General features: G+C 42.6%; 1 protein-coding gene across 1 annotated transcript in view; it reads left to right on the forward strand.

The window, feature by feature from the left end:
• ADAMTS5 (ADAM metallopeptidase with thrombospondin type 1 motif 5) overlaps window positions 1-21,061 on the forward strand; it is a 149,191-nt gene that overhangs the window by 117,009 nt on the left and 11,121 nt on the right. The window contains exons 6-7 of the mRNA XM_075335057.1: window positions 1,797-1,972; window positions 5,084-5,259. Of these exons, the coding sequence (XP_075191172.1) occupies window positions 1,797-1,972; window positions 5,084-5,259 (352 nt within the window). The remainder of the gene's footprint in view (window positions 1-1,796; window positions 1,973-5,083; window positions 5,260-21,061) is intronic.

Raw genomic sequence — 21,061 nt, forward strand, 5'->3', positions numbered from 1 at the left:
TGGTATATATGTCCCCCATCCTAGGCCCCTTCCTGGTATATATGTCCCCCATCATGGGCCCCTTTCCTAGTATATGTATTCTCCATACTGGTAAATATGTCCCCCATCCTGAACCCCTTTCAGGTATGTTTGTTCCCTGTTCTGCCACAGTTCTCTAACACATTTGTGACGGGGTCCTTCTCCCATATCACACAATCAACAGAGCAAGAGATGAGGGAGCAATCCAAAGCATATTTATTCCATGCAATCCAGAATGTCCATCAAATAATCCACCACACAGAAGGTAAAATATTGCAGTAATGGCATAAATGTCCTGGGGATAAGTCACAATCCACCAGCAGTCCTTTTCCAGGGAAATCAGGGTTTCTCACAGTCTCTCTGGGGTGTCAACTTCCCCCTCAGAGGATCAATCTTGCTTTTTCTCTTGTCATTCCCAGCCTGACTGAATCATTAATCCCTCAGGTAAGCAGAGAGTTTAGGTGGATTCAAGGCTCCCTCCCCCACACCTAGGGACAGAAGCACCTCAAGGAGTTATAACCCTGCAGACAGGATAAACAATACATCAAATAGGCAGACCACCACACCCAAAACATGAAACCTCACAAAATGGTGTGTGGCGTCATTTTCTGTAGCCGGCGTAGATGCTGGCAACTGACATCGGCTTCCTATGGGCGATGTATAATACTACTTCTATGCGCCTGTGACTTGCACACCAACATCAACTGCCAGCCTTGGATTGGACAGAGACCCGCCAAGATGCAAATCCAGCTGAAATAGGCACATGCACTGGTGGGCTCCCATCCCAAATAGGTTCGCTTGTAGTTGCACCCTCTGTAATAAATTGACCTTAGAAACACAAAGGTGCTTGACGTGGAGGCCAATAAATGGTCACACAGAAGATGGCTAGGGCATGGCTCTGAGAATTTCGAATGCTTAAAAAAGGATTTTCAGAATGGGGTATACTTACTGTTTGCTATGGGTCTGTCTGCAGGGGCCCTGAGAAAAAGTATTTGCAGAGTCCAGTCTTGTATGGAGCAGAGGTGCACAAGATTATCCTCCATTCGATTTGTTGCCTGTGGGGCCACCATAAATAGTCAAGCGCTGTTCTTTGCTTTCACTGTCAGTCACATGCACAATAAATGGAGAGGATAGGGGATAAGTTCCAATTTTGCAAAAACCCATTTAAAGGGAGTATGTCCCCCTAAAAAACTCAATTTAAGCTACTTATGAAGTCCTATAGGGGACTTGGCCTCTATAAAAATGAACCTTACATTATATTTCATGCAATTCACATGCCAAGGATGCATCGCGGAGCCTTCATTAGTGTATGAAATCAAAGGGGTTTTTTTATGAACAACTAAATAATTGAAATCTTAACTACAGGTATGATCTATAAAGGATAAGTCCCCTATGGGAATGTATAAGTGGTTTAAACTCATTTTTGGGGGTTGCAATCTCCCTCTAACTTCTTTGAAGTAGAAATTGATGCACGAAGTCTCTCAAAAAGTAAAAACATTTCTGTGGCTCCAATGATCATACGTTTAGGAATCACTACCTAAAGGATATTTCTTGTCAAGGATGGGAATTTATCCAAGTAGAGAGAAGAAGAAAAACCTTTCCCAAATGACAATTTTGTTAACTTGCCTCCTGCTGGGATGCGTCTTTGTTTTTGGCAAGAAATATGAGGACAGGAAACCTAGCCATTTTTACTTCTTGTTCTAAGAATGTACAAAAAAGAAAAAAAAATATGAAAGGAAATATAACATCAGAACTTTATTTTCTTCTTTTCCCTTAAGCTAAATCATTCCGACAGCAGCAGTGTGAAGCGAGGAACGGTTATCAAACTGATGCCAAGGGTGTCAAGACATTTGTTGAGTGGGTTCCGAAATATGCGGGGATTCAGCCGGGAGATGTCTGCAAGCTCATATGTCAGGCTAAAGGAACCGGATATTATGTTGTCTTCTCACAAAAGGTAAACTTATCACATTATTATACTAGAATTGAAAATATGCAGAATTCTATGATTCCAGACAGACGTCTCCGACACAGATAAGCTATTCTCTAATTTTACATACTGTCAAAAGCTGGGTAGGATAGTAAAAGACGAGCTCACACATAACATCCTGACCACAAATGGATATTCTAGTACTAAAAAAAAATCAACTTTGAAGCTTTAAGTTAATGAGGTGGTGAGTGCAACGGGGGTCGGACGATTCTTGGCAAGTGCCCCAATCTCTGGCTTTATTCTGTCATGCGATGTTCAGCTCTGCATGCACTTGGTTGCACAGAGGAGTCAGACTCTGTTCACACTACAGTATCTGGCAAGCAAGCTGATGCTTCAGTATTGCTCAGCCAGAGTTGGGCATCAGCTGATTCAGGTTCACTGGTCTTCAGCCATGCAGAAGTTAATTCCTGCAGACTGGTGAGCAGGAACTAGGAGCTCAGGTTGCTAATTGCTGCAAGATATCGACTTCCTGGTTAAGGCACAGTTTTCGTCTAATATGTGCCGATGATAGCTTCAGCATAGCTCCAGCGATCCCGCAGTTGGTGGTGAACCTGTTTATGGTGAGCTGTGTTGCAGTTTTGAGTAGTGTGGACATTCCCTTGTTGTGCGTTTACTTCCTACCTTTTTCTTCCTACCTTTCTTTGTGTTTGAGTACAATGTGTAGGAGTTTTCATTCTCCCTTGTCCGTATCATTTCTGTGAGGTTTTGTTATTGTGTTCTCTGGCCCCCCAAGTGTGGAGGAGAAGGGGAGTAATATCAGGGCTCCGGCAGGAGTCAGGGTTACGCTGGGGGCTTGGACCTGGCTACCATCAAGCCTACATCCGAGATAAGGGAAAGCACAGGGTCTTGAGTCTGTGGACCAGCCTAGGAGCCCCTGTTCTTTTATTACATACCCCATGACATATTCCCTGTATAGCATCACTCCCATGTGATTAATGCTTGTTGAACACTTCTGATAACATGATTCTGGTGACTTAGCAATGTTGAATAAATGACAGTTGATGACATGCAGGTGACACTAGGTGGGGAATAAGGCAGAAGATAGATGCACTTTTTGCTAATCGTACAGCCTTCATTGTACTCGTGGCCTCATTTACACAAATATTCAATGTTGAATTTCTCAAGAATGGAACATTCATTTGTGGCTATTAAGGTCATGTAAGACTCAACACCTTTGAAATATGGTGCTGTAGAAGGATGTTTTCAATATCATGGATTACAAAAATAAAAAACAAATACATTTTGCAACAAATCAAGCCAGACATGTCACTCGAAGGAAGGATCACCAAGCTATGACTTTCCTACTTTGGATACATCATATGAAGAGGGCAATCAGTGGAGAAGGATGTCATAATCAGAAAAATAGAGGGAACAAGATGAGGAGGAAGATCAGCAACCCCATTGCTGGATACTATCAAGATAATGATGTAAAAGACCCTAGTAGACCTATCTAGGATGAGAAAATCCCGGTGGACCTATCTGGGCTGCAGAAGATCTATCTTCCTACAGCAAATTCATCTATCAAGTCTCTATGGCTTGATATCGGGCTGAAGGGTATTAAATTAAGAAAGAATAACTTGTCTTTTACTACAAATCTTTATGATTAGTTTGTTGACCCTAAAGGTCTACTTGCACATTAGACTGATATCAACCAAATCCGCTGATATTGACGGGTTCTGGCCAATGGCCCAATGTATATGGGAGTGCCGGCCAACTGATGCTCGCGGGAGATGTCAATCAGGAATGTTTAATTTTGGATTGCCAATCCCATTGTTCTTCCAGAGATAAGCTGCTAGCCGACATGTCAATAAGTAGCTTTCTCATAGATAACATGGGAGCACTTGACTGAATAAGCACTTGTGTGTGTGTGTGGGAGAGTCGGCTGAGATGAGAGTCGCTGAAACAATTGGTTGAAGCATTGTTCAATCAACAGCCATCTATTGTGTATGACCAGTTTAAGGCTCCTAACTCATAATGACTCATACAGATAGAAGATGAGTGCATCCACTGTGCAAAGAGATTAGTTTTTCATTGCTGTGATTTTGGTTTGTGACATCAGCCAAAATAGTTCCAGGAAATAATCCACATGCATATCACCACTACACTGCCGGCTTCATCAACATGGTTTAAATGAGATACTCTGTGAAGCCGATTCATCAAGACTGGCGTCACACATGCTCATGTTAAGCTAGCCTTGATGGAGTAGAATAATTCATTAAGAGGTGTACGACACTCAATAAATTTGGCGTATCTTCTGAGTGGTGTACACTTCGGTGCCCGATCCCAAAAACTCTGTTCCAGTTGGGGATTAAAGTAGCATTTCTGAGAAAAAAATGCCACCACTTTTCATGAACCGGAGAGGCAGGCGCCTGTCCCGACTCCACCCCAGTTCCACTTATTTTGGTGTAGCCAATCCAAAATGGCGTGAAATAATTTTTCACAAAAATATGCAACTTACCATAGCTTTTACACCACTTTTTTGTGTCAAATTTTGATGAAACAAGAAGGAGATGAGAATTAGTAAACTATAAAAGAATGATTGATTGAAATGTAAAAAGTCATCAACAGTCAGATGCAAGAAGTCGCTCCACCCAATGCCCTGCCTCAAAGAAGAATATTGTCCGGTTCCTGGCTGCCTGTGTAACTGAAGAGATAGGCACATAGCTAAGGCCGGCCATAGCCCCCAATTTCACAGTTATGGAGAGACTGGAGTGTTAATGTTCACTCATTCTGCCATACCCTTCATGATACTATACCTATTGAAGCTTTTTAGCTTTTACATGGTGTCCAAGACAGACTACTGATTTTTGGAGATATAGATTGGATGATCTTTCTCAACTAGAGTCAACCAGTCATGATTCAGGGAAGAATTCAGTAATCAGTATATGGAAACTACAGGGGGTTGTGTAACAATTCTAAAGTCTTCCTAATTACAATTGGATGGGGATATCAATCTGACCTGCAGAATGCGAAATCAAATCAGAGATGATATTGACATTTTTGAGGTATCCATAACAATGTACATTTTGAAGTAAACAAATGTAAAATTGTAATGTCTCCTGTGTTTTTGCTCTGTAGGTGACCGATGGCACTGAATGTAGACCGTACAGTAATTCTGTATGTGTAAAAGGGAAATGTGTCCGAACCGGGTGTGATGGAATTATAGGATCCAAGCTTCAGTTTGACAAATGTGGAATTTGTGGGGGAGACAACTCCAGCTGCACTAAAGTCATGGGAACTTTCACCACCAAAAGGTATTTGTTATATATGACATATATAAATTTTCTATAGAAATTGAAAAACATTCCTTAAATTGATTTTAGAGGTCATAAAGTACTCTGATGATCTACGTGATGGATCTGTGCTTTGAGAATTCAGATGTTTTCTGGACTGACCCACTATTGATGGTGGTTTCATAACTACGTACTGGCCGATGAAAATCACAAATGATGGATGTATTGATTTTGAATAATTAATCCACCGATTCATGTGATCTTTGGCTCATGAGCTGTTGAGTCTATGTTATTTTCATTAAAGACTGAATTCCATTTCATGTACAGATGGCATTAAACATAGTATATATAAGTTATACTACCGGGAAAGAATATCTCCCACCCTGTCTACGGTCAGCTTAGAGCGTGTCTAAAGCTGATCATATATATTTATGTTACCTATTCCAATATGATTCCATCTATATGTCAATTTGACTTTATTATTTTAGGTGAATATTAGGGATGATATACTTCAAATATTCGGCTTTGCGAATATCCAAAGAATAGGTCGCCGCTATGCGAATATTCGATGTGAAATATAAGTCTATGGGAAGCCCAAATAGTTATTATTCGGGTTTCCTATAGACTTACATTGCGCATCGAATATTCGTGAATAGTCGATTAGCGGCAACCTATTCGGCAAATAGTCATGAAGCCAAATATTTGAGGTATTCGATCATCCCTAGTGAATATGTAAAAAAAAGAAAGAAAAAACAATAACTCTGTTAATACCTGCATTAATTTTTCAATGGGGTGAAAAAAATAGAAATGCACAGGAAACACCTTGAATGCTATACTCTTTATTGACCAAGGCATCTAAGGGTTTTCCTAAAAGTGTCTGTGCTTCTAGTAATAACAGGAAAATGAGACACTGGTTTATTCCTTAGAGAACAAAAGCTCAGACATGTTGAAATCCAACATACCTTTTCCTCCACTATCGGGGCACAATTAGGACACCACAACACACATCAAATGGTTGGTGGATCCTGCCATAATTGTTTGGATTTAGATGTATCCAATGTGTATGTGTAAGAAATGTCATGAAGATGAAGAAAGTTGATGATTTAGGCTCACGAGAGCCTGGTTGTCAACAACAATATAATTTCTACACACCATTACATTCCAAATAGAGATAAGCAGACTCATGGAGGTTCAGATTCACCGGGTCCAATCATACTTTAAAGTTCATTTCGGGACTCTGACTTGACCTGAGTCAAGTACCAACGGGCTCGACTCGAGTAACGAGTATAATGTAATTCAATGAATGGGCAGCCAGCTTACTGCCCACATAAAGCCAGCCATAAACAGAGAAATTACAGAGAATTACATTATTTAACCCACAGTGAGAGCCATTGAGAGACTGCAAATGCCTCTCACTGGGCCAAGCACCGAGCATTACTGAGCACAGTGATGCTTGATCGAGTTCTTAGCATATGAACAGTACTTGAACTCAGACACAGATATGTTTTTAAAAGTCCATGTTCGAGTCCGAGACACCCACTATTCACTACGAAACCCGAACTGTACATTTCCAGTTCGTTCATCTCTAATACTAACATATCAGAATAATTCCATAGCTTATTTTCCAAGGAAATTTCGTTTTTTCCACCTGTTAGAAATAGCAAACAGAGGTCAACTCACTGGACCCTTAGCATATGGAGTTAAAAAAAATTCTTGGAATACCCCTTTAAGCAAAAGTGTCCCCAAAGATTACAATTTCTTGACTAGAAATCATTTATGGTCTTTCTTGAACATTCAGCACTATGCTAATAGACATCTTCACATCACATTGCCCCGAGACTGCAAAGGTTGGCTTTAATCTAATGTGTTCCACCCATCGACACCACTCAAAGCAATGGAGCTAAACAGAAGGTATTAAAATAGAACTTGGAAAGATACGGCAATAAGGAAGATTTATCCTGAAAAGCATCTCCCTTCACTCAACTATGAAAGGCTTTTCTTCCTACAAATACTGATGGAAGACTGAGTACTTCTAATGTAAAAAAAATACAATTTGAGAGTGTATGAAAAGTGAATTTCTGAGCCTGCAAATTGGCCTTTACTGCACGCACTGCTAACACTTTGCGCTTGCTGAAATGACTTTGGATCTCTATCTATCCCGTTTTAAAGAGTCATTTAAATGTTACAGAACTCAATAAACCGATATAATTAGGTAGGACTCATGCTGCAGTTTCAAAACCCTCGACACTAAGAATTTAAAAAGCAAAAAGGTGTTATGAAGTTGTTTAACGTTTTCCAAAAAACTTGACAGATGTGTCCTTTATGTAGATATTTACATAGACGTCAATCGAAATTTTCTATTAATATCATAACTAAGCAAATTGCCTCCAACCTCAGTCTTAAGGGGGCTTTACACGCAACAACATCGCTAGCGATGTCGCTCGTGAAAGCTCCCGCCCACGTCATTTGTGCGTCATGGGCAAAACGTTGCCCGTGGCGCACAATATCACTAGTACCCATCACAATATACTTACCTTCCTAGCAACGTTGCTGTGGGCGGCGAACAGCCTCCTTTCTAAGGGGACAGCGATGTCACACGGCAGGCGTTCAATAGAAGCAGAGGGGCGGAGAGCAGATGAAGGAAAGTCATGCCCACCTCGTTGCTGGAGGACGCAGGTATGGTGTTGTTCGTTGTACCTGGGGTGTCACATGTAGTGATGTGTGCTGCCTCAGGAATGACGACCAACCTGTGTCCAGCACCATCAACGATATTTGGGATTTGAACGACGTGTCAACAATCAACGATTAGGTATTTGTGATTGTTAGCGGTCGTTCGTACGTGTCACACGCAATGACGTCGCAAATGAGGCCGGATGTGCATCACGAATTCCGTGACCCCCAACGACATCTTGTTAGCAATGTTGGTGCGTGTAACGGGGCCTTTAGAACCAATACTGGTAGAACCAGATCTCCATTACTTGAGGGTCCTGGACAAATTTGCAACTGAGACCCCATTATGCGGCTTTATTTTGCTACCCGCTGGGTTTTGGTACTTGTTTCTCCTACATTCCATTTTCTCCACTCTTTGGGCCATTCCTTAATTCTCAAGTTTGTGGACAATATAGTCAATATATAGACAAATGTTCTCTGAGGTTCTAACCACCAAATGGCAAAAATGGATGGGGTCAACTATGGCTGGGCCCTCTCTCTGTATAGACCCCGTAGCATTTACAGTCAGTATAAGTACTCTTGGTTAGTTGACTTACAACCATCGCTGCTTCTTCATCCCGCATACTTCTTCTTTGTGCTGCCTCCTCATTAACTATGATGTTTTCAGGAGGAGCTTCCCGTGAATAGTTATTGGTATGAAGATATACACTGTTCCTTCAAAAAGTGCTCAGGAAAGGTACTTTATAATCCTCATTTTGTCAGAAGTTATACATAGCCATGACAAGGGCAGACACAGAAAGCAGTGAGGAACTGAACAAGAACAGTAGATGGTCCCTTGCAGTCTAATAATGTGTCTATAGGAGAAGATGCTCAGTGCTTTTGAGGTTGAAGTGGTCAACGTATCTCTTGGGCCCCTGTGCTGTTGCATATGTTGTACCAATTATATGTATTACATTTTATCTGATTCAAGTTTTGCCAGATATACTGATTAGAAATGTGTAAATCCATGGAGGTTCGGTACTTTAGATAAAGTTTGGTTTGGGACTCGGACTTGACCCCAATGAAAGTCAGTAATTGGGCAGTTCGGGTCTCCGCTCTCATGCAGCCAGCCATATACAATCACTTCCGGGGGAGAGTGAACAGGGTTTTTCCATTTTTTTTTTTTTTGTTTGGTACACACTACATCCGATAACTCTGTTGTTACCCCTCAAACACTGCAAGCGGCTCCCACTAGGCTCAGCACAAAGCGTACCTGAGCACAGAGATGCTCATTTGAGTGGTCAGCATACGTAAACACCCAAACGCCAAAATAAGATTTTTTTGTAAGTCTATGTTCAGTGCGAACACTGAACTTCAGGTTCGCTCATCTCTTGTACTGATGTGTCCACCCTTACTTTCCCCCAATTTGGGCTAAGGACTTCAATTTCTCACAATACAAATTCAGTATGTTATCGCAGGCTAGTAAAACCTTAATCATTCTGCAATTAACATGACAGCCACTGGCTGGCCACTTATAAACACATGCACCATAAACATCTCCCAATAGAATATCGGGAAATTATGGAGGGTATTTCAAAGCTTCTCACCTGACTCCAGTTATCTCAGGATATGTGGACCCAAGGGGGAAAGTTAGGAAAGGCACATCCATAGTCATGAACTAGTTTAGGATCTCTCTAAGGCTGAAGTCACACCTTGCAAGTGACTCACATCGCATCACCCGGCATGGCCTGCCGCTCTCCTGAGAAGAGCGGGTCAGCTGCATGTATTTCTATGCAGCTGAGATACTCCTGTCTGAAGAGCGACAGGTGAGGTCGGGTGATGCAATGTGAGACTCACGTGAGTCATGTGCGAGTCACTCACAATTGTGAATCCGGCCTCTAAAGCATAATAAACCTTGCTGTGTTATGGATCTTGGCAATATAGATCTGATCTATAATGTGCAATCCATGAACTGGTATGGAACAGTTTCTGTAAAAATGACCATGGTTTTCTACCCCTTCAATGGATTTTCCACTTTCAAGCTTCTTTAGCATGGAGGATTGCATGAGCTAGAACCCTTTTCTCCAGTGTTGGTTGCCTACAGCTCTCTCCTCAATGGCTCTGCTGAAGTAGATGAGCACCAGTAACAGAGCCCAATGATTGGCTGCAGCCATGATGTCACCACTGCAACACGCAAGCACTGGCAGCAGCGGTACTGAGAAGGAGGAAAGTGTGTAAATCTGATTTTATTGTTTTTGCTTAGCACAAGGCTATGGGATGAAGAAACTTGGAAATTAAAAACCCTTTAAAGAAAATAATAGGCTCTAGAATAATTCTCTGATTGTATTCTGCGGGCTAAAAAAAATGTACAAAGACAGTCTGTTATCCCATATATAATTACATTATGTTCTTACTTTCCCTCATAATGCATTTGGCTCCAAATACTATGAGCTCAGTTTACAGCGCCGTAGCTCAGTAGCCTTGAATTAATCAGCTCTTGACCTTATGTTACTGGCCTTGCTGAAAATTATTAGCCAATCCAAGTGACTGATTGAGGGTCATGTACAGGCGAAGGCCTCTAAAAATCTGAACCTACTCTTTCAACTTAAAATAAAGACATCACATAAATTAGTTATGCCTTTCCTTGGTTGACACTAAGAATTTACTAATCAATTACATCTCCATCTAGCTTTACCACAACCTGGAAAAGTTTGGAGAAACACCATGTTTATTACATCAGTGGAATGTATACATTTTTTTGGGTGGTCAGATCTTGGTATAGTTTTCCTTTAAAAAAGATTACTCTGACAATAGGTGCAAGGATGTAAAAAAACTGGAGCAATTGAAAAATGGAGCAGCTACCCATGGACTCTTTTCTTGAGGTCTTCAGAGAAATAAGCCATGATTGGCAGTGATGAGCCTATGTCAAACTTCCCTTTTTGAACCAGTCTTGAGAAAGGAAAAAATGTAGATTAGCTCACCATGTCCACCAGGTGGAGTAAACCTTGGCAGAATATTACAATCACAGGAAAAAGGAGAAGAACCCAGCAATAATAGAAGACCATCCCACGTAACACCATGTGTAGAGATGAGCAAACCCAAAGTTCGATGTTTGAAGTTCATACTGAACATGGACTTTACAAAAAATCAGTGTTCAGGTTTGGAGTTTTGGTGCTTTACGTATGCAAACCACTCACACGAGCATCGCTGTGCTCAGGTACACTCGGTGCTCGGCCCTGTGCGAGCCACTTGCAGTGTTTCATCGCCTCGCACTTGGGGTAGCAACAACGTAATTGGATGTAAAGTGCACAGAACAAAAATGGAAAAACTCCACCCACCCGCCCTTGGAAGTGTTCTGTTCATGGCTAGCCTGGACTGCAAAATCAGTTACTTCCATTGGGGTGTAGGTGTAACGCCTGCCTGTATCCACAGACTCAGATGGGCTGTAATGGAGAAGCTAGGGGGAAGCCTCTCACCAAGCAGGACCCCCAGAACCCTGAAACCCTTTAACCCCTCTACAGGGATTTGGAATTACACAGGGAACTGGAGATCACTACCTGTAGAAGGCTGCAGTCTGATGAGAGTAGTAGTCAGGCAGGGTCAAACCAGGAATTGCGAAACAGGGACAGAATCGGCAGGCAATGACGTAGTCAGCAAACATAGCAGAGGTCAAATCCGGATCGGGCAGTGAGGTACAGAAACAGTAGGCAGGAGGGTAGTCGGAAAACACGCAGAAGTCAACACACAGGCATCACCAACAGAAGAGGACAAAACAGGAGCCAGGAAAATCAGAACTATCTCTGGCAGTGGTCATGTGACAGGAGGGGGAATAAGAAGGGTGTGGTGTCTTCCCATTGGCTGTAGCTGAACGCTGGCAACTTCAGCTGGAAGACACATGCCACCCACAGTCAGCCAGCGGTACTGCAGATCCCAAGCTAACCCAGCCCAGTGGATGATTGGAGCCTGCGCCCACCGCTGGCATCGACTCCTCTCCCATCACCAGCACCATCCACGGCAGGAACACGGCGTCACCTGGCGATCGGAGCAGAAGTCGCTGGAGCAGACTCCGGCGGTGACGTAACAGTAGGTCAAGTCCAGGTCTCAAGCCGAACTTTATGGAAAGTGCAGCTGAACCCGCCAAACCGAACTTCCAAGGGTCTACTCTCTAACCATGAGGATAAAAAAAACGAAGCGTTTTGACAATGCCTTAATCATGGTTCCTTTGGTTGCAAACCATAATTAAGGCATGGCCGAAATGAATCATGTTTTTTTTTTATCCTCATGGTGTAACTAGATACCCTTGTCTGATTGCTTTAAATTTTTTTATATATCAAAAAAATGTGGTGTTATTATACAGTAATTAATTTTTCTTTTGTGGGATGGTCTTCTATCGCTGGATTCTTCTCCTTTCTCCTGAGTCTTGATAAAACTCCCCTATTTTAAACGGTACAAGTATTTGGTATTCGGATAGGGCAGTTTTCGTCTATGTTGTCTACTGTACAGCTTAGGCAATGTGAAGTCTGTACCTCAACTGCTTTTACTAAGCTGGAAAAGAATTTCCACGTTAGTCGATGGCATGTAGACTATTTTGGGAAATCTTGAGCTGGTGGAAATGTAATTAAAGATGTTGGCTTCTACTGAACACGGGAAATGCTGTTTTTAAGGCATGGTGCCCAAAAAATAGTTCTTGCTTTGAACACTTGGCTGCTGGGATATGGAAGAAAAAATATGTTATTTTCAGACTAGAATCCCAAATGCCAGACAAGGATTTACACTTACTGCCACCCCGGGTCATTTTCTTCTGTATCTTCCCATCACTTAAAGGGGTGGTTCACCCATATTCATTATTGGCCATAATGATATTATGTTGAGAAACTAGGTTTCTCTCAAATACCTTGCGTTGCCAATAGTGCCTTTGAGCCAGCGCTATTGTGGACCGCTCTTCTCCATCGCCTAAACCCCGGGCTCTGTGACCTCGGAGATCTGGTGATCTCACGTCAACTTCTGTACACCTGACATCACCGCGGCCGGCCCCAGTCTTCATGAGTCATTGGGCTATGGGCGGTGCTTCACCGGACAGGAAATATAGGAGTAAATCAACGGTAAAATATAGTATGGTAACAATATCATTAACAACCACTGTAGATTCTAGCTGGCCCACACCAACACTGTGTCGCCCCAGCTATAACAAATATCAATACAACAGAAAACTTTACAAGAATAATTTACTTACGGCTATGCTACGCTAACAACCTAACTGGCCTCTGCTAATTGGACCGCACGGCTACCACACTCTAGCTATTGAAGCCTACACTGAACCCTATTGGGTGTGCCCACCAGTAAAGGACTCATGGTACTGTTCAGGCGGGATACCCCTGGGAGCTCAAGACTGTAATACTCAGATGGCTCGTCGGTGCGCACTCTCCTTTTAGGGCAGGCGGGGACTTTTCCTCATCCACTGACCCGGGGTACCATGACTTCCCCGGATGATGTCTCTCCTTGACTCTGGGATCGCGAACCTCAGGACCTTCCCAGTCTGGTACTGGCTGGATGGCTGCTAGGGCTCTGCCACAGTCCAATTCGCAGTCTTTCTCTCGCAGCCCAGCACTCTTCTTTCGAAACCACCATCCTCTAACACGTTTCTCAAGCAATGTCTCCTCCCGCTCTGGCTACCAGACTTCTCTTGTTCCCTCTCAAAACTCTTCATAGAATCATAGAATATTAGAGTTGAAATGGATTACCTGGGTCATCTAGTCCAACCCCCTGCTCAAAGCAGGATTTACTAAATCATCCTAGACAGATGATTCTTGCTCTTTCTTGCTCTTGCTCTTGTTCCTGTACTTTTTGGGCTGGGTTAATCCAACTGCACAGTTTAGAGGGGAGCGCCAACTCTGCTGTCTAGACTATAATACATGCTACAGGGGATCACCATCTCTTTAATTCACAGATTAAGTTCATAGTGGCTATACCCCTACATAGGTGCAACGCATTTCATTTTGCATAAAGCTGAGTGACTAGGGCCTCAGTCAATACTATAATGTTGAGAGTTCTTGTAAGATGCATCCGGGATGACAGATCATAGATTCTAGATGCAGCAGTGAATACCGCCTTGTTCTGACTGCCACAGAAGCTACATTGGACACTGGACCAAGGCAGTGCAAATATTTTTGCTCCACTCAAGTTTCCCATTTTTATCCCGAATATTAATTCCCTGACCAAGGCAGGATGACTTGTGTCCATTACCCAGGGAAAATGACACCCCAGCCTCTCATGGAGCGTCTGCTGCTCTTATTCTAACGTCTTCTAATGTAAGCGTGTGATTTTGTGTGAAGAGCGGATGATGCACTCATTAATTGATGTTCTTGTTAGCAGATGTAAATTCTGGCACTCTACCATCTTCTAGATTAGCTTTGTAATTTCCCAATAGAAGGATCTTCTGTGTATTTTGAGATACAATTATTCAGGTTTACTCTCTGTATTTATACTTGGACTAACACAATAGTTCCCAGAAAGTGGGTTTCTCAAAAATTACATTAGTATAGTATTAAAACTGCAAAATGCTTACCACATATACAATATTTTAATAAGAATATGTTCCTCGGCAGCACTAGAGTAATTTTGGTGGAGATAAAAAACTTATGTAATCCAGTAGGGATTATCATCTGCATATTAAATCCTGTTACTGGTAGCATTTGTGAGGTTCATCATTATAATAAATAAATGACTTAGAATTTATAAGCTATGTTGTATCTATACCTTATGATAGAATTTTTGTATTATTATTCATTATCTTCCTAAATGCAAAGTTAACTTTCTAACTAGACTTCATTACAACTTTCCAAGTTTTTTGTCTAGCTCAGCATTTTGCAAAAATTCTACAAATCTATCATACAGTATCTCCTGCCATCCCCATCCTTTCTCTCAGTGTTAGTGGTAGCAGGAGAGAAGGGGTTGTACACAACTTTACGGGGGAGAAGGGAGAAAGTATCTTGGAGGGCAGAGAGAACATGCTGTAGATAAGGAGTAAGGTAAGTATAGTATTTGATCTATGCTGATACATGAAAGCAAATGAAGAATGGAGCACCCTGGGTAACCACAGACCTCACAAGCTGCTTTGCTGTTGCGATATCCTGGCGTCCGTGCAGATCTTTCTTTTGGTGACCACCAATTTGTTGTCTGCCTTGTATGAAAGTCTACTGTTGTGACTCTTTAGGGTACTTTACACGCTGTGATATCGGTATCGATATCGTTAGCGAGCGTACCCGCCCCCATCGGTTGTACAACAGGGGCAAATTGCTACCCGTGGTGCACAACATCGCTTACACCCGTCACATGGACTTACCTGCCCTGTGACGTCGCTCTGGCCGGCGAATCGCCTCCTTTCTAAGAGGGCGGTTCATGCGGCATCACAGTGACATCACACGGCAGCCGTCCAATAGAAGCGGAGGGGCGGAGATGAGTGGGACGTAACATCGAGCCCACCTCCTTCCTTCCGCATTGCCAGTGGACGCAGGTAAGGAGATGTTCGTCCCTCCTGCGATGTCACACACAGCGATGTATGCTGCCGCAGGAACGACAAACAACATCGTACTTGCAGCAACAACGACATTAAGAAAAGGAGCGACGTGTCAACGATCATCTTTTTTGAATGATTTTGCGATCGTTGATCGTCGCTCCTTGGTGTCACACGCTGCGATGTCGCTAACGGCACCGGATGTGCGTCACTAACAACGTGACTCCGACGATATATCGTTAGCGATGTTGCAGCGTGTAAAGCACCTGTCATGATTGACTCCTGGCTCAGCTGGAGCTGAGCCTTTTTTTTAGTTTCACTTCTGATGCAAGTCACGTTAGGGGTTAATCCTTTCTGCCTCGTTCTGGAGGTCAGGATGCTTTATTAGGGCACTGTTTCTCTTGGACTTCGCCAGTGATATTTCTGGCTCTGCTGTGTTCTGCTCTTGAGTGACCTGTTGTCTGCCCTGCCCCCTCCTGACCTCCATGTTCACCTGACCTGTTAACCTCCTCTGTTGTCTGTTTCCATCAGTGTCTCTCCCGCTGTCTCCCTGTTCGTTCCTTATCTGTTTACCTTTATTCTGTCTTGTCTTCCCACTCCCCCTCGCTTCTAGGCTCTGATTTCCCGGCTACTGACTATTTGCTTCCCTCTGACTATGTTTAGACTTTGCCCTTGTGTACTTACAAGACCTCATGTTGTGACACGGCTTTCTGACGATTCTACTGCCATCTGGTGAGCTTGACTAGTATTATCTCTGCTAGGGAATTCCCTGCTCATACGTTTCCTCCACTTTTATGCCCCCTAGTGGATTACCAGCTAACTACCTTCTCAGATAGTTTCACGAATCCTCTCAGTCCCACATTACTGCGCTGTACTGCTATTGTACATCTTAGAGTACAGCGTGACAGCATCCTTTTCCCTCCCCTTTGGTTTATCCCCTCCGGTGTCTTTTTGTCTCCTCTCTGTGAATATTTGCGGTGTGCGTGAGTTTTAGTTTAACCCTCTTGTCTTTGTCCTGTGGGAGGATTATTACTTTGTGTTCTGCCCACCACTGGGTTGGGGGTGACGGGGTATTAGGTCTGGGGCCAGCAGGAGAAAGGGCTAGGTCGGGGGCTTCAACCTCCCTACCTTCAAGGGTACCTCCGGTGTGATTATGATCGCAGAGGTCCGTTTTAGGGCCAGCGTCCCCTAGTCATCCATGACACTAAAATTGTGGGAGCATATCTTTAAAATAGGCAAGAAAATAATTGTAGTCCAACCCCTGAGGTTCCTGCCATTAGCTGAACAATGCGGCTTCAAATCTTATATTCATCTACTGCCTGGCACTGTGGCTCAGCTCCATTATATTAAAAGTCAATGCTCACATGGTATACTTATACAATCATTTAGATACAGCAAAGATTAGGTAATATTTTTTTTTACTATTAGAGCAAATCAACTTATGGAGCTAATTTTTGAGGTTTGGTTTTGTCCCATCTGCTGTATATTAAACCTAAACCCAGATTGAAAAATCATATTCTGAAAGAAATGATATATGGCTTAGGAAAACCTCAAACATACATCTAAAATTGGAATGAAGCAGATCTATAATTCAGAAGTTGCCCTTACTATAAAATTCAAAGGCTCCTGCTAAAAGCATTCCTTTTCTACCAAAAGCTTTCATAAGTTAAATCAGACACTCGATAAAATCTGGAGGATAGCAATTCTACGCTACGGCCCATATGTTAAAAGCTTCAAAATGGATTCATTGTAAGCACCCTTACAGTTCTGCAGATCCCGGTACCAGTCTCGGAGAAATACAAGTGATATTCTGCAAGTGACAGCAGATTATCTCATCCGGCATGGAAATACTAAACATTTTCTTGTTGTACTGGAATTGAGCTAAACAGCGGGATCCTCTACGGGAAGTTAATGTGTCTTAAAAAAATATGAAGTCAACAAATCATTTTTATCAAAGTCTCCAGGGAAGAAATTGTGATTGTTTTCCTTGGTAGATATATTTTTCTCTTAGGCACTTGAGTTGTATTTGTTTATTTGAGCATTTATTTTCACATATGGTAGAATATGAATTTGTATTGTGTTTCAAGGTGCCATGAAAATTAATTAGATTTTTTGCACAGGATCTAATAAATATTCGGAATCACAATTTTAATTGCACCAATACAATGAACATATATACCTGCAGATTTTGTGTATACAGAACATATGGAGACCTATATTTCTCCACGGTAAGAGACCACCTGCTGGCTATGCACAGCTTCTTCACACAGATATATTTCCTTCTATTTGTATCGAACTTGATGTTAAAGTGCAAAATGTAAGTATTGATGAAGTAAGGTTCTAAAGGAAGAAATACGACGGGGAACCCGGACTGCAAAGTGTTTGCTTGTGGTTTGCAATTCAAAGGAATAGTAGATTTTTTTCATCAAAACGGGTAATCATGGCGGCACATTAGGCTGCAAACGAGCTGTATGATCAAAATGGTATTCTTTACATTTTTTAATCAAGACTAGTTATAGGCAAATCCGGACTGTAAAAGTCCGGTTCTGCACGGTTTCAAAGGTACCCTAGTGCCGGTCCCGCACCCGGGATTCCAGGTATTGATCTAGATCCAATTTTGTCCTCAAAAAGCTACCTTAATTATTATACATAAAAACACTTTTATTTAATCTTATTACATTTTTTTTACACGTCCCACACCGTGAATAATAACACACAAAGAATCCCAGGACCATGGGACAGCCGTAATAGATTATTCCTGTCCAGAGAACATTTTATACATCTTCAGAGTATTAATTTGATAATATTATTAAAGGAGCAGATTCTAGATGACCCTCAATTTTTGTAACCCCTACCTACCAATGGAGATATAACTTACGTTACACGTGCCCTAAAGGTAAAGTGGTGCCCCCATTCCTCGGCGGCTTTCCCTCATATGATATCCCTGACCTCCCTTTTTGGCAAGCAGGGCTAATAGGGTCCTGTCATTTGATATCAGAGGAAACAAAAAATATTCACTTATCTGAGATGTATTTGGAGCAAATGTGTTTCAGTAATAGTCTCTCTCTCTTATGGTGATACCCAGGCTCTCCATAGTCCTTAACCAAAAAAGTAACAAAGCCTCGACGCGTTTCCCCCCATTTATTGGTTGGGGTTCATCAGGAGACGAGATTAAATTACAGCACAATCACCAAAAGCTGTCAGAAGGCTGCATTTATTGCAGCACACACCTCTCGTACCGATGCATATGATAGCATCCAGATTCAGCACTGGGGAAATAAAAAAAAATAAAGGAAAAATAAAGAAAATAAGAAAGAAGCGCTTCATACCTACCGAGGCTCCGGGGTGGCTGTAACAGCTCCTGCGGCCTCTCCTTCACTTCCTGGGCCACTAATTATGGCTCATCTATATGCATTGCTCTCCTCGCCCACCGGCTATCCTGGCGTCTGTGATTTGTTACAGTCAGACACACCCTCAGCCTGTGTGACAGCGTCTGCCTGTGTGATGCCCTGGCAAAACCAGGTAGTCACAAAAAGAGTTAATCCTCCTTGGCACCAACACAGTTCCCACACAGATATACACCAGCCAATCAGGCCCTACTCACCCCCTCCCCAGGAAAATGGGAGGGAGGGAGGAGAGCTTAGGAAGTGCAGAGAGGAGTTAAGTTTTCAGTTTATGCTGTAGTCAGTGAAGAGCTGACAAGGGAAGCTTGGAGCTCCCTGGAGAAGGTGGTAGTCAGGGCTGGAGCCCTGGACTACCGGACTAGGTGGCAGTGAGGACAATAGGCGACGGAGATCCGGTCACGGGTTACCTGAGGCAACTGGGATAGGGTTGTAGCCCACCGGTGCCGTGAGAGGGGACCCAGTCCGGAGGCCGTTCAAGTGGACTAGTCCAGACAAAAAAGAGACAGACAGAGAGTGTGGAAGAAAGGGCCCCTGGCTGTATATCTGGGTGTCGGACATGAGCACACCCCTCCAAAAGGCTCCCGGCATTCGGCTTTTGTTTATAAAAGGACTCTGTGTTTACTGACCATCCACATGAGTACAGCTTCATCCAGCACCACGACAACCGAACTGTGAGTTTCCTGCTCCCTGCAATACCTTTCATATTACCCTGGGCCCCAGGACTATAACTCCCCTACCCGTGGAGGGGATCCCACCTTGCTGCCCCGCTCCATCAGTCCCAGGCACGGTCCCCAGGGCAGAGGTGGTGCCACCATCTCATCACCAGAACCCACGGGTGGCATCACAGACAATCTCTCTTGTAAATATCCCGTTTTTCACTTGTGGGCGGCAGACCGCTGCTCGAGCCGGATCCAGTTCCCACACGAGCCACAGTAAAGCCCCGTATCCAAGCAGCTCCTTAGCTACAGTCTGGCCCCCGCCCGCAACACCAGCAACCAACCACAGGCGTTGTATGCGGGTCAGTATCCTACAACATAAATAAATGAATAAAACATTTGGCGTAGGGTCCCTACATATTATAATACCCAGCACAGATAAAGCATACTGCTACAGGCTGCAGCCCCCAGCCGTGGGCTTATCTTGGCTGTGTATCAAAATAAGAGGAACTGCAGGCAGCTATTAATTATTTAAATAAATAAATCATTTTAAAAAACGATGTGTTCTCCACAACTGAATTGTATATAAACTCTGGCTAAAACGGTGAAAGAATTGACTCGGTCATTCCTTCAAAAATGCAGCAAAAACTGAGGAGGTTGACATTTCAGTAAGGAAAAAACCCCAAAGTATTTTGTGTGTGTGTGCGCGCAAGAGATTCTGGAGTCTTATAGGCTTGGCTGGGACTGTGAAGGCAGCATTTTATTAGCATTGATTTGCATAAAACCAAGGCAAAAGTCATGCAAAAAAAAAACCCCCAGCAAAAATGCCCTGTGTGAATATACCCATAGGGTATGTTCAGACACAGCAGATTTGGTGCAGACATTTTCTGCAGGAAATAATAATAATAATAATAATTTTATTCATTTATATAGCGCTATTAATTCCACAACGCTTTACATACAATGACATCTGCACCTTCTTGCAGAAAAACGCACCAAAACGCATACATTTTTGGTGCGTTTTTTTTTTGGTTTTCAATGCATTTTTTTATGAAGTCAATGGCTAGAAGGGCTAGAAAATGCAGGAAAAAAGGCCCCAACAATTGACAGGCTGCAGATTTTTTTTCTGCACCAAATCTGCAAGCAAAAAAAAAAAAAGCAACGTGTGCACAGCACTTTGGCTTCAGGATAGGCATGTAGGTTTTGGTGCAAATTTTTCAAAAAACGTATCAAAATCTGCATAAAAAAATACACCATGTGCACATTTCTTTAATGCGAAATCTCCAGGTGTGACTACAGGAAATATAAGAAAAATAGGGATTGACCCCAGTGAATGGAGCTTATATAGGTGAGTAAGATGCAAGACCAAAAAAAAAATATATATATGTTAGACATTAGTATATAGGTGAAGAGTTAGTTTGACTTGCGGCAATATCACAATCTTTTAAATAGAATCTGTCAGCTGGTTTTTACCATAGTGAGTACAACATGATCTATTGGCAGAGACCCTGATTCCAGTGATGTGTCACTTACTGGGCTGCTTTCTGCAGTTTTGATAAGTCACAGTTTTATCTCCTGCAGATCTACCAGATCTGTGGTGA

This window comes from Anomaloglossus baeobatrachus, chromosome 2, assembly GCF_048569485.1.
Source record: "Anomaloglossus baeobatrachus isolate aAnoBae1 chromosome 2, aAnoBae1.hap1, whole genome shotgun sequence".
Lineage (NCBI taxonomy): Eukaryota > Metazoa > Chordata > Amphibia > Anura > Aromobatidae > Anomaloglossus > Anomaloglossus baeobatrachus.